This window comes from Onychomys torridus, chromosome 7, assembly GCF_903995425.1.
Source record: "Onychomys torridus chromosome 7, mOncTor1.1, whole genome shotgun sequence".
Lineage (NCBI taxonomy): Eukaryota > Metazoa > Chordata > Mammalia > Rodentia > Cricetidae > Onychomys > Onychomys torridus.
Window position 1 is genome coordinate 19,969,208 of NC_050449.1, and position 14,826 is coordinate 19,984,033.

At 37.3% G+C, this 14,826-nt stretch overlaps 1 protein-coding gene across 1 annotated transcript in view; it reads right to left on the reverse strand.

Annotated features, from left to right (window-relative positions):
- Herpud2 (HERPUD family member 2) overlaps window positions 1–14,826 on the reverse strand; it is a 41,209-nt gene that overhangs the window by 10,516 nt on the left and 15,867 nt on the right. Inside the window, exons 2-4 of the mRNA XM_036193820.1 lie at window positions 12,190–12,267; window positions 9,485–9,598; window positions 6,130–6,281 (exon numbers count right to left, since the gene is read on the reverse strand). Of these exons, the coding sequence (XP_036049713.1) occupies window positions 6,130–6,281; window positions 9,485–9,598; window positions 12,190–12,267 (344 nt within the window). The remainder of the gene's footprint in view (window positions 1–6,129; window positions 6,282–9,484; window positions 9,599–12,189; window positions 12,268–14,826) is intronic.

A 14,826-nucleotide genomic window follows, 5' to 3' on the forward strand; every position in this document is an offset into this window, starting at 1 on the left:
TAGGGGTTGGGAAGACTAACAAATAGCATACCTTCATTTTAAATAGAGATATGCCCTTCACATCTTTTTTTGTTGTTGTTGTTTTTCAAGACAGGGTTTCTCTGTGTAGCTTTGCACCTTTCCTGGGACTCACTCTGTAGCCCAGGTTGGCCTCGAACTCACAGAGATCCGCCTGCCTCTGCCTCCCAAGTGCTGGGATTAAAGGCATGTGCCACCACCTCCCAGCCTGCCCTTCACATACTGAAATCAGTCATGGTAGGAGTCTTTATGTCATAGGAATGAGCAAATTGAGGGCCTTAATTTTCCTACATAGCATTGGTTATAACTGGAACACTTCACCACCTTGGGGCTATTAAGAGATCATGTGACTATTTCTTTAGTCAAATAATGTGACATGCACAAGGCTTTAAATGAGTTTAGGTCTTCGCCTATCCTCTGACATCCCAGGGAATTACTGATCCACCAACAAGAAACATGAAAAAATCTAAACTCAATCTACAGCCTCAATTCAGCAGATCTGTCCTAGGTGACTAACAGGCCTGTGAGCAAGAAATGTCTTGTTGAACACTACTGAGACTTTGGAGTAATATGCAGCAAAACCAAATAATACAATTTGCCTCCATAGAAGAGTAAAAAAATTAACATAACCAAATAATGAAAAAACAGACAAACCAAATGTGAATTTACATAGACCTGAAAATATTTCTGACTTTTTTTTTTAAAAAAAAAGTTTGTAAGATAGAATAAAATTTATGATCTTCCAATTTTAAATGTACACAGAAAAATATGGAAGTATAATTACAAAAACTTCAGTAAGGCTTATTTCTGAGTGGTGGGCTACAAGTGGGTTTTCAGTTGAAATACAAAACAAAGAGGAGAAAAACTGAATCTATGAAAGTGAGTGTCTAACAAAGTAGTCAGCATTTTTTCAAGTTAAATAAATGTAATGGCACAACAGATGAGTCTAAAAACAGTCTATCAGTTACTGTAAATAGGACTTTGTAAACCACTGTAGTGATAGCATGTTCTTCTGTGTCCCCAAGTTTCCCTAAGAGCAAAGGGAGCTCTAACTATCAGCCTCAGGATTTCTACAAGTCAAGTTCACCATGTGTGGTAAAGGTGTCAGGCTCTTGAGAATTATCCAAAAACCAGAAGCTTCAGAGGCAAGACACAGAAAGCAGTAACATTAGCAAGCACACTAGAGCTAGAGAATCCTTGCCTATGTGGTAGACAACTGCAGTTTAGCTATGCAATTGTAGTACTGGAGTTTGGAAATGGAGAGCAGAGCTTTTATTTTGTTATTAAACTTCCCAAAGTCACTAAATCATTGCTCTTGCACATTTAAGGAAAGGGCTATGTTAAAGTTGACCAAAAGGAAAGTGAAGTCTTTATAAGTAAAAAAAAATGACAGTATATCCAAAAGCTAGAGCATAATTAATGATATTGCATTTGTACAGCATGCTTCAGACCCTGGGTTTAATATGCACACACCCAAAAAGTGTACTGCTACATTAGATAATCTACTTATTGAATTTCCCTATCAGTTGCTTTGTGAATCACAAAGTACTTTCTCCAAACAGAAAGTCTTGTTTTTGAACACTGGCATTTGCTGTGGGATGTCTTTCTGTATGCTGTGAATATGTGTTGCTCTAATTGGTTGATAAATAAGGCTGCTTGGCCTATGGCAAGGCAGCTTAGAGGCAGGCGGGAAAGCCAAGCAGATATATAGAGATATATGGGAGACTCCAGCCGCTGCCAAAGAGCAAGATGACAGCAGACAGATAACGCCATGGCGACATGGCAAAACATAGATTAATAGAAATAGGTTAATTTAAGATGAAAGAGTTAGGTAGCAAGAAGCCTGCCATAGGCCATACAGTTTGTAAATAATATTAAGCCTCTGAGTGATAATTTTATAAGCAGCTGCGGGACCACAGGTGGGACTGAGGGACTGGGTGGGACCAAAGAAACCTTCCAGCTACAGGCATTCATTCATTTGAGTGTTTTAGAATAATAGGCATACTTGCCAAATATGCAACATTCACCTAAAACAATGAATTTGTAAGTTATTGCTAGTATATCACTATGTGCATAAACATTTTACATGCATTATTAGTCCACATAGAAATAGTCTGCCAGAGTAAATATAAATGTAAAGCTCTACCAGGCCTTCAAAGAAAAATCAATTAACACCAATGCTACTCAAATTATTCCATCAAATAGAAAAGACCCTAAAATATTTTTATGAAATCAATATTACCCTGATATCAAAACCAAAGACACCACAATAAGCAAACAAATAAAATTACAGACAGATCTTTCAGATGACCACAGATGCAGAATTTCTCATTAAAATACTGCAGGACAAATTCAGTCTCATAAGAAAAAGATCATTTATCAACATCTCTTTATGATACATGTCAAAGAGAGTCTACAGACTGAGGAAGCAAAGCTAAATATAACAAAAGCTATACAACAAACCTACAGTCAACATCAAGTGTTCCAACTAAGAACAGGACTAAGGCAGGAGTGTCTACTCTCTCATTCCTACTCAATATAGTACTCGAAGTCTTAGCTAGAGCAAAAAGACAAGAGAAGGAGATAAAAGAGGTGAAAATAAGAAACAATAGTATGGTAATCACAATAGGATCCTCGAAAGAAGAAATCCTAATTTAAACAAAGTGGCAGCATACAAAAATAACACACAAAGATCAGTAGCCATCCTATATGACAAACAGACTGAAAAAAAAAAAAAAAAAATCAGGGAACTACTCCTGTTCACATTAGTCATAAAAGGGCAGGAAGAAAAACCTAAACAAGGCAAGTAAGGGCCTCTACAATGACAATTCTTAAGAAAGTGAAGAAAGAAACTGAAGCAGATTATATAGAAAGATATCTCATGCTCACAGATTCAAAGCATTAACATTGTGAAAATAACCATCCTACCAAAGCTTATCTAAGACTCACTGACCCCAACTGAAATTCCAACATCATTTTTCAAACAGAAAAACAATCTGACATATTATAGAGGCACAGGAGACCAAGGACAGACAAAGCAATCATGAATAAAAAGAATAATACAGGAAATATCATATCGGATTCCAAATTCTACTACAGAGCTATAGTAAAAATAGCATGGTACTGGCACAAAGACACACAGGTCAGAGGAATAGAACTGAGATTCCCTAACAGAAGTCTACAAAACTAAGTTACCTAGAAGAGATGTCAAAAATACACATTAGAAAACAGGACAGCATCTTCAACAAACAGTGCTGGGAAAGCTGGATTTCAACACAAAGACAAATGAAATTAGACCATTATGTCTCACCATGCACAAAACTCAACTCCAAATGGATGAAGGACTTCTACCTGAAACTGCTGAAAAGTAGAGGGCATACTTCAACTCACAGGCACAGGGACACACTTTCTGAAAGAGACCTCAGTATCACAGGAAACAAGACCAACAAGCAACAGATGGGATGGATATCATCAGACTAAAAGCTTCATTTCAGTGAAGAAAACTTAAAGCAAACAAATACGCAGCACACAGAAAAGGAGAAAATCTTTGCCAGCTATTCATCAACAGAGAATTGGTGTCTAGAATATACAAAAAAAAAAAGAAGCCTTTAAACATTAAGAAAATAAACAATCCAGTTTTTAAAAAATCAGCCATACAACTAAACAAAAAAATCTCAAAAGAAATATATCTACAAAACACAAGAATACTCAACTTCTTTAGACATCAGGGAAATGAAGATTAAAACCACTTTAAGAATCCACCTCACCCTAGTGAGAATAGCCAACATCAGGAACACAGTATGACAATAAATGCTAGAATGATTTGGTGAAAGGAACTCTTATAGTTAATGGGAACAGAAACCAGTGCAGCCACTTTGGAAATCAGTCTGGAGATCCTTCAAAAAAGTTGAAATTGTCCCATGACCCAGCTACACTACTCATGGGCTAATACTCAAAGAACTTCATAGCCTACTACAGAGACACTTACACTACTGCTCCATTCACAGCAGATAAGAAATGGGAACAATTTAGATGTCCATCAGTAGATAAATGAATAAGGAAAATCTGGATCTTACACACAATGGAAACTACTCAGCTGTAAGAAAAATGGAAAGCATGCAATTTGTAGGTAAACGTATGGAATTAGAAAAATTATACTGAATGAGGTAACTCAGGCCCAGAAAGAGAACACACATGTTCTCTCTCATTTGGAGATCTCTCTCAGTTTGTGTACTTACTCTGGAACACGAGTGAGAATGAGGGCAGTATAAAGAAGCCTTGGGGGGCCGGGGGAGGGGGAGGCGCAATAAGAAAGGAGGGATAATGGAACACAGGTGAGATGAAGTAGTGAGGGAGTACTAGGGTGGGAGGGCTTCAGCAGGAGAGGTGTGGGAGTGTGGAGAAAATCAGGGAGGATCCAAAGGAAAGGGGTGTCCAAACCAGAGAGGAGCCCACTACCACAAACCCAGCGTATAGGACACATGTGAAGAGAAATGAGGAATAATGAGTGAAAAGATTAAGCAGGGATGGGGAGGGGTATGGGAAAGGAGAGACAGTACGTGGCTAACTAGATCTAAGGATATCTGAAAAAGTATTAGGGAAAGCCATGAGTTAGTAAGCTAATTACAACTTTAAAGAATAAGAATTCAAATGGAACTACTCTGCATGGACGGACAATGTCACTCCCAGAAGACATGGGTTATTAAATGAAAATTTCAATACAAAGCATGAGATGCCTCCCTACAAGTTACTGGTCAAGGAAGACCAAGTGGTTCCAAAACAACGCAAGTTATAGTCATTGCTCTTAACTACCCATCACAACTACATGGTAAAACCCTATTGTTAACGATACCACATAATTTGGTTGCAGGACATACAGAAATCGAGTGTAAACTAACCAGGAAACTTCCTCCTTGCTTCGTTAGCTTTCATAGTGCCAGAAGATACTATGTAGGCTGCTGGGGGTGGAAAGACATCAATGGTCTTTTGAACCCTGGACCATGGACCCTGCATGCTATAATATGGACCTGCCAGACAAGCTATAAAAGCATGACTGTTATAGGGTAACTAATTGCTTTCTTAATGGATTTGAGGCCTGCTCCACATGAGGGAGGTCCTGGTCAGAAGCCCATGGCTGGGGAGCTCATAGGCCCTAGAGTAGAACTTGCTATTGTTATTTTGCTAAATGACCACACTGTCAAATTGCCTTCTAAATACTCATGTTTGTACCCACAGTCCTAGGCTGCTCTTAACCTTGGTCAAAGAAACTTCTCAGTGCCCAGCAGTCAACAGAGAGATGCACCCCTGCTCAGAGTGCTGAGGGTAAAGTCTGACTGCTCACTCTAACTGGAACATCTATATTAACACCACGAGAACAGTAAGGCTAAAGCAATATCTCAAAAGAGGAGGAAGAAGGAATGAAAGCTGGGGTGGGAGCTGAAGGCTGCTAGAAAACAGTCTTCTGGACAAGACTCAGCAGCTGTGGTTACCTGCACTAGATTTACACAAGATCACCCCAACCAAAAGATCTCTAGGCAAAAGCCCTTAGGAGCTACTGACAGTGGATAGTTGCTGGGGTGTGGAGAACCATTCTTTATTGAGGATGTGGCCTGCTACCAGGTTTCTCATGCTGCAATGGGGGTGTCCCACACCCATGAATATTATGGACAGCACTAGCTGGACCTAATGAATTTTTCAAGAGGCAAAACGAATACATGAAGTTGGGGAGGAGGGCATGTTGAGGAACATGAGGGTAAATTATAGGTGGCAAATATTTCACTGTGTTTGAAATAAACATAATGCATGAAGTTTTGAAAAAAAAATTAAAACAACTTGTCTATCTATTCAGCCAACCTACCAGATATTGTTGTTACATATACACTTAGGTGTTTGTTACATTTCTTTTAGCTTCTCACTTTCACTAATGGTCTAATTTTGTTTGTTTCATCTGTTTGTGAATAAAGCATATGAAAGTACTTGAAAAATAAGTAAATAAGTTTCAAATATACTTTAGTAATCAAAAAGATGCTACAGCAAAAAAAAAACTAAAGTAAATGGTTTTTTTATTGTGATTTTTAGAAGGCCCTAATTATGATCCATACTTTCACTTACCCTTGGATTACATATGGAAACTGATGACTCTGGGCTGGGTCAGTTTGTGCCTGTGGAAGGATACGCTGCCTCAATCCTTCTGAAGAACCAGCAACTAATGACGAACTCTCTTGACTGGGGGATGGAGTTGTTGAATCTGAGTGATCTGAATTCTACAATAAACAAACAAAAAACGTAAGTATGTCTTACTAAACATGTATTTATAAAATCCCTCTGGGGGAAAAAATTTAGAAACTGATTTGAATCTCATATCCAATAAAACATACTTTGAGCCGGGCATTGGTGGCACACGCCTTTAATTCCCAGCACTCGGGAGGCAGAGGCAGGCGGATCTCTGTGAGTTCGAGGCCAGCCTGGGCTACCAAGTGAGTTCCAGGAAAGGCACAAAGCTACACAGAGAAACCCTGTCTCAAAAAAACAAAAAAAAACCCCAAAAAACCATACTTTGATTTTAATGAAACTAAAGGGTCAGAAATCCAGGACTGTGGTAGTAAACACTGTATTTATCAGCTAGACAACAGAACAACCTACAAAAAAAAATTACATAACTATGCACATTAAACTACAGCAAAGCTCCTTTCTCAATGCCTAGCACATAGAAAGTGTCTAATAAAGCCACTAATGTCTAATCATTTAAACTGTTACTATATGCCAGGTATCTTGTAATACACATTGATAACACTATCCAACAAAATGATGAAAATTAGGTATCTAAAAATCCCTGCTGGATCTGACATTAACAAAGAAAATAGCTTAAGAGTCATTTACAGTCTCCATCTCTGCTTTCTTGGAAAAAAAGACTGCCCTTAGATTTTCAGACTTTTCAACTCTAAACTTTTATCAGCTTATAAATGCCATAAACAATTTTGTAACCAACAAGATACTAATCAGGATGTTAGTGCTCATGCTCAAATGATTCAGTAAGCATAGCCTGGTAAAGTTCCTCAATGAGAAATGGTCAGAAAACAGTTTCAAGTGTTGTACATATTTAAAACATAATTACATTTTATATAAATTGTAGTACTCTGGTTATGAAAAGTTAGATACAATGTTATTTTTAAATCCTCTTAAGTTTGTTAAAATTGCCACAGCCTCTTGATAAGCAGTGTGTCTTTTAGCATGTCTGTCTTCCTAAGTTCTGTCCAGTGGAAAATGATCTCTTTAAGAAGTTACTTCATGAAAAACAGATACCAAATATTTTATTAAGGAATCTGGCTCTCTATGACATAACCAAGAAAGGCTTTTTTTAAAAAAAAAAATTCATTAAATGGAACATTAAGATATGGTATTCATAGCTGGGTGGTGGTGGTGGCGGCACACACCTTTAGTCCCAGCACTTGGGAGGCAGAGGCAGGTGGATCTCTGTGAGTTCAAGGCCATCTGGGTCTACAGAGTGAGTTCCAGGATAGCCAGGACTACACAGAGAAACCATGTCTTGAAAAAAATGGCAAAAAAAAAAAAAAAGATATGGTATTTATTAGTATAGTTAATAGTAAAGCCTAGCTCTATGTCAACACAGCCAAATTTCTCTAAAACTAATTACATCTCTTCTTATTAGGCAATTTTTTTTTGAGCTGAGGATCGAACCCAGGGCCTTGCGCTTGCTAGGCATGCGCTCTACCACTGAGCTAAATCCCCAACCATAGGCAATCCTTTTATGAATAGATTTTTATTTTTGAACCTCTTTGAAATCTTTAAGCCATGAAAACTTAGGGGAAATTAACTTATCTTTCCTTTGATACTTTTTATATTCCCATAACACTTTGAAAAAAAATACATGTTAATGACATAAAATTATGGCCAAGAATCCACTGGCTCAGTCAACAAAAACTAGAATATACTTGCATCCAAAACTACATAAAAAAAAAAAAAAATCTCTGTGCTAGTCTGGAATTTGTCCCTTTCATGCCAAGGTATATTCAATTTAATATAAGTTCAATTCTCATGGCTGGTACCACAGAAGACACACTGAGTAAATATGGCAATTTCAGGATTTATTTCTTAAAGAATTAGTTATTTAATATATATCAGAAGATCTCTCAGTTAATTTACCCTATTGATCATGCCTGCCTTAAAATTTTGATTGAATTCTTTATCCTTTTGTTTGTTTGTTTGTTTGTTTTTCAAGGCAGGGTTTCTCTGTGTAGCCTTTGCCATCCTGGCCTCAAAACTCACAGCGATCCACCTGCCTCTTCCTCCCAAATGCTGAGATTAAAGTTATGAGCCACCACTGGCTGGCTAATTGAAATCTAACAAGGGAAATACTTTTAACACAATCAACGTTCCCTGCCTAGCCAAGAAGTCAGTAAAGAAAGTAAGTTTCTATAATCTCCATCCTCTCACCTCAAAGCTGAACTCTTACAAGTTCCCAAAACAATTTCAGGCAGAAATGAATATTTACTTATGTAAGAGGTAAATATATTAAGTAATTATCCTCCCCCTTCACTGTGAATATACGCCTGAATCCAGTGATTAAAAAACAAAACAAGGGCTGGAGAGATGGCTCAGAGGTTAAAAGCACCGACTGCTCTTCCAGAGGTCCTGAGTTCAATTCCCAGCAACCACATGGTGGCTCACAACCATCTGTAATGAGATCTGGTGCCATCTTCTGTATACATAATAAATAAATAAATCTTTAAAACAAAAACAAAAAACAACAAGCCCCACAAAGTCTTTTTCCAAGTAATCTACTTTAATAAAAGTTTAGGCCACTTAAACTTAAATAATTTAATGTACTTTGAATAAAATATACTACATTTGATACCTTAATATTTCTTAAACTTCACTAGCCTAAGATCTGTATTATATAATACCATATGAATTCTGTTTCCAGAATATTTCAGTAACTAAATCTGTAAAGATTGGCTCCATTTCTGACCTGTCCATTCATCAAATTGTAACTCCATGGTGAACACAGCTTGGAAGTAAAGTAACATTGTGTATCAAAAACAAATGTTAAATTTCACTTCTTAACTTTTCCAAACCATGTCACTGAGTGTGGTGGCAAAGGCTTCTGATCCCAGGAATTGGGAAGTAGAAGCAAATGGATCAGCAGTTCAAGGCTAGCCTCAGCTACACAGTGAATTCAAGACCAGCAGAGTTACACGAGACCCTCTCTCAAAATACCCAATGATGATCAGAAATAAAACAAAACAAAGCTACGAACTCCAATGTCCTGTTTTATTCAGGTTAGCTTGTTTTGTTTGCATGTTTGTTATTTGCTGGGAGCCGGAGCTTCACATACGCTAGACCACTGCTGTACTGTGGAACTACACCCCAGCCCTCCATTTAATTTTTAGAGGCAGAAAAAGAAAATCAGAAAATTTCAATGTTTACTCCTCTCAAAATAACTCACAGAATTGGTGCTGGATGCCAGTGCTTCGTGACTTTCTCTATTGGTGCTGGATTTTGGAGAACTTGGAGGACTCCGAGAAGTACAGACTAGATGAACCATATGATACTCATCTTGCTAAAATTAAAAAAAAATCATATTTAAAGGAAAATTTACAGTTCCAAAAAACCAATAGCTAAGCTGAAATACTCAACTTAAGACTTAAATTCCTTTCCTCTCTATCCTAGCTATTTTGTTAATAATAAATTGTTCAGTATTTGGAGATACCTTTGTCATTTTAATACTCTGCGGCCTTCTGAATTCACTATTTTCTCTCCATGCTTGAAGAATGGTTCAAATATTCAATAATTATTACGTTAATAGTACTTGGCATACATAAAGCATATTTGAAGCAATACTACAAAATTTAACAAATATAAACTATTATTTCAATATAAAAACATATACTGTTTTAATAACAATATAAGAGCCACCTTAAAGTTTTAGACCCACAAATTTTGAATAATGGAAATACTTCAGTTACTTGAATGTATTGATAAAAGAAACTCAATTTCATTTGCCTTAATTTTAGCAAGGTGAAGTATAGCTTTTTACTACTTTCCAAATTAAGCCAACATTTTTTTAATGTGTAAAACTTACACACAGATATAGAGCACATATTTGAACTGTATTCTATAAATATCCCACATTATCTGCACAAATTTCCAACTACGGCTAAGAGAAGACATCTTCAATCATGACTAGACTGGTCTTTATGCTTCAGTGAGCTCACACACAAATTTACACAAGACATAGAGCTGGAAAACCTGACGGCACCAGACAACAATGAATCCGAGTGACGAGTCAGTCTTTTTAGAGAATGAGGAGAACGGCAGCATGGGGAAGGGTGGGTGGGCAACAGTCAAGAAAGATGCCTGAGGTGAGCAAAGGGCCCCAGACCTGTGCTCAGTTCTGAGATGAATTCAAGAAAGTCAAGGGCAGTCTTAAAGGAGCTTACGATATTGCTGACAGCCAAACTAGTGTAATGGGTGCACTGACAGACAATCAGTGCAACGGGTACACTGACAGACAATGGGTGCAACGGGTACACTGACAATCAGTGCAACAGGGTACACTGACGATCGGTGCAACGGGTGCACTGACAAACATACGTGGAAACACTTGGCAAAGAACTGACAAGCCTCAGCTACAGTTGCTTTAGGAGTCCAGAAGATGAAGTTCTTGGGTTTTGCTGTTTAAGGAAAGGTTTCAGACAGACAGCATGAGAGAGGTGGTTTCTCTTCATAAATCAGACCCAGCTTCTGAACAGCAAACAATAAAAAGTATCCAGTGTGTAGCCCCATACACCCAGGGCCAAAAGGTCATATAATAACGTTTAGCACAACATCCATTCACCTTCAGGAAATACACCTATGGAACATTTTATAACTCGACAGTTTGTAGAGCCAATAGCAATATTTTACTAAAAAGAAGCCAACTTAAGAGAAACAGTTCAACGAAGTGCTTGATAAGATCTGCAACAGCTTTTGAGAGTGTGCAGATTTCAGGCTGTTCTTCAGAAAACAATGAACAACAAATTCATCTGTATTCCAAAAAGCAGATAGCATAAGAGTTTTTAAACAGGAAAATAAAACAATGGTCAGCATAGCCAGATGGTAGAGCTCTTAGTGCCAAGTCCTGGGAATCATGCCAGCGCCACAAAAAGTGAAGACAAAAAAATGAATAGGTGAGCACACTTTAGGACTATGCTATATGATACTATAATGGTGGAAACATTTGCCAAAATCCACAGGGTATGCATCACCTATAGTGATAACTTTGAGTATGTATAATTTTAGTGATAATGTTCACTGATCACAACAGATGTGCCATGAAAGCAGCTATGACAGCTGGGGTAGCATACACATTAGCGGGAAAGTGGATGAGAAATCTTTGTGCTATACTCTGTAATATATTTTAGGTGGGCATAGTAAAACACTGCAGCCATTTGAAATCATACAACTGAACAGTCAGAGCCACACTGGCAAAGCTAAAATGTCACTTAAGTAGAAGAAATGCATTGACATTACATTTTGTTTCCCACAGGTGATCATAAACAGAATAAAATAGATCAGGAATATCTGAATTAAGAGTTAAGTTAAAAAGCCAAACACAAAGTATAAAGCTATCCAATCTTGCTGTATTCACAAACAAAAAGCAGCATAGCAAGAATAAAAAGTTCTAAAAGTAAAAACTTCACAAAGACAATGAGCTAAAAGGCACCATTAAAATAATTAGCATTCAAGTTGACTGTCAAAAAGCTCCCTTGAAACACAGCACTGTCTGAGCACCAGATTTAAATTCTGATAACAGGTGTACCACTTAGGCACCATCCTATTTCCTTTCTTGCCTTAAACTCCTAACTCAAACCATTTTTTATTAAGAATGTTATACATCCTGATTAAAAATGGGTTTAAAGAGAGGCTATCACTCTTCCACCACGGTAAACACTCTACTCTTGGAGTACTGATAAGTCAGTGTTTTCTTCTCAAAGATGAAAAACATCTGAACATGAGTAACTTCAGATTTAGCTCAGATGGGCATACCAAACTGTGAGCCAAACCACCTCTGTGCTTACAGATCTGTTCTGCTCCCACAGTGGTTGATGACTAGACAAAACTCGAGGAAGACCGTCTCTCCCACTCTTCTAAGGAAGAAGGAGAGCTTACTTTTCTGAGAATGTCTTTCAGCTGCAGATGGTCAGGAAGCAGTCTGCCTGAATACACCAACCTCTGGTCCTTCGTCAACTAGAAATGGGACAGAAGAAAGAATTCAGCTCTTTAATTACACATATTTAAGGTTGGAGAAAACATGACTAAATACGAATAAAACTAAACTCTCTTTGAGGACAAATAAGCAGAAAAGCAGATATTTTAAGAACTTTTGTGTCCCAAGTTCTGCTTAAGGCATTTAAGAGCTGAGCAAATAGCAGCATATCTATAATTAAAAAAAAGAAAAATTTAAATGCAGATCATCACCATAAAACTTGACAAAAAGGTAAACCAGAAGTTTGCTTTATCAACTATAATGTAGTGGTCTTAATTAAAAGTCTTCAAGTTCAAATAAATGGAAAAGCAAAGGGCCTTCTATCAATAGTCAATAGAAGATCAATTTTCAAGATCATCAGTTATTTTGAACTGTTTTGTAGTATTTTTAATATAAGGTATATACAGATTTATTTTCTTCCTTCCAAACATAACACAAAAGAATTTATTGGTCTTAATTTGAAAGTTGTAGTGATATACTGTGTGCCCTAATAAACTTGCCTGGGGATCGGATCAGAGGACAGAGCCAGCCACTAGATTAAACATAGAGGCCAGACAGTGATGGCACACACCCTTAATCCTATCAAATGGGAGGCAGAGATCCATCTGGATCTCTGTGAGTTCAAGGCCATACTGGAAACAGAGCCAGGCAGTGGTGGCACACACCTTTAATCCCACCCAGTACTGGGGAGCACACGGGCCTTTAATCCTAGGAAGTGACATGGCTGGGAGGAGAAAGGTGTATAAGGTGTGAGGAAATAAGAACTAAGGCAGTTCAGCTGAGACCCTTTCGAGTGAGGACTCAGAGGATTTCAGTCAGAGGATTCATGGAATTGGCAAGGTGAGGTTGACTGTGGCTTGCTCTGCTTCTCTGATCTTTCATTTTTTCACCCCAATATCTGGCTCTGGGTTTTCTATTAATAAGATTCTATTAATAAGATATTAATTACAAATATCTACACATGCTCAACCAGCAAAACCAAAGAAAAATCAACACAAACACATGGAGATTTGGCTATCACCTCTATTTGTAACCTATAATAGAAAGTATGTTCTGGTTGGCTCTGTTACAGTTTAGTACTTCATGATAAATCTGCTAAAGTTCACACTGCTAGCGTTACTTAAATTAGTGTGTTTTTGTTAGTCCCCATTAGGCCTGTTTGCAAATGTCCCTTGAATTCCATGAAAATCATTTATTAGTTAGGCCAAAGGTTAAACCCAAAATCCAATCCAAGCCATAAATATAATTTTAAACAAACTGTACTTTCAGCATGGCTATGACAAGAGTCATATACTCGAAAATCATAATGGAAATTGTTATGCCAAGTGAGATCTACAGTTCAGGCATTCTTAGACACCAAAAGACACTATAGAAACGCAGCTATTCTCTAAGATGCTTAACTAACAGACATGATTTTAATGTACCATTTCTAAAATGCAAAGTGTAAATTCCTATATTTAAAAAAAGCAAATATAAAGTTTTTTTTGCTTGTTTGTTTGTTTTTAATGCATGTCTTGAAAACTCTAACCAGCACATAAAAACTGAATAGAGCTCTGTATACATCTGGTATTCTTATTTCCTCCCATTTAACCTCCCTCCCTACAATCCTTTAAACTCTAGATTTTGCTTGCTAATGAGATAACTAGTATCTAGACAGCAGAAGTCTTAGGATGGGGGCAATTTAGAGGCCGTTGGTCAGAATCACAAGCTACAACCTGATAAAACCCATCTGAAGAAGGAGAGAGAAGGGCAGACCTGCAGTTCTTAGATATGGGATCTGACAGTACATTTTCAGAAGTGAACTCAATTAGATGACACTCAGCTGGTGTCTTCAGAGCAATTTCCACACATTTTGGTGAACAGAAGTCATCACAGAAGTATTCTGTACGGAATGCTGTGATATAGGAGAAAGTAAGTTTCTTAATCTGTAGCCAACAGGCAGTGAATGGAAAAAAAAATATATATATATATATATGCACAAGTTAATGCTAAGTAAGTAATGATTCAATACCTGGCCAAACAAATTCTAAAGTTCATTTTGTAAGTATTATAGCATCTTAAACCATCATTTTTTCACTAAACCAAACATTTAACTAGTAGATACTTGTGTTGTACCATCACTCGGCCTAAAGAAGAGCTCTTCTGCATGATTTTTTTCTTTACTTCAATATAAAAATTCTCTAACATGCAGAGTGGATAGAATGAAAAGAACCACTACCATGTTAAAGAACTCTCAAGTACTCATCATCAACTGCCATTCTACAATTCTTAATCTATCCTTTTCCTCCCTACCCCTGGAAACCTCACCTCTTGAGGAGATTACAGAAGAGCAAATGCATCTCTCTTTTCACTTGATTGGATACAACCTTTAGGGTTTGGGTTTGGGTTTTTAATTACTACAAGACTGTAACATTCAACCATGCGCTCAAATTTTCTCATTTCTTAGAGATAGTTTAAATCAAAATTCAAACAAGAGTCACACACGAGACTGAATTACATCTCAATCTTTTTATTTCTGTTCTGAGACAATAGCTCATGTA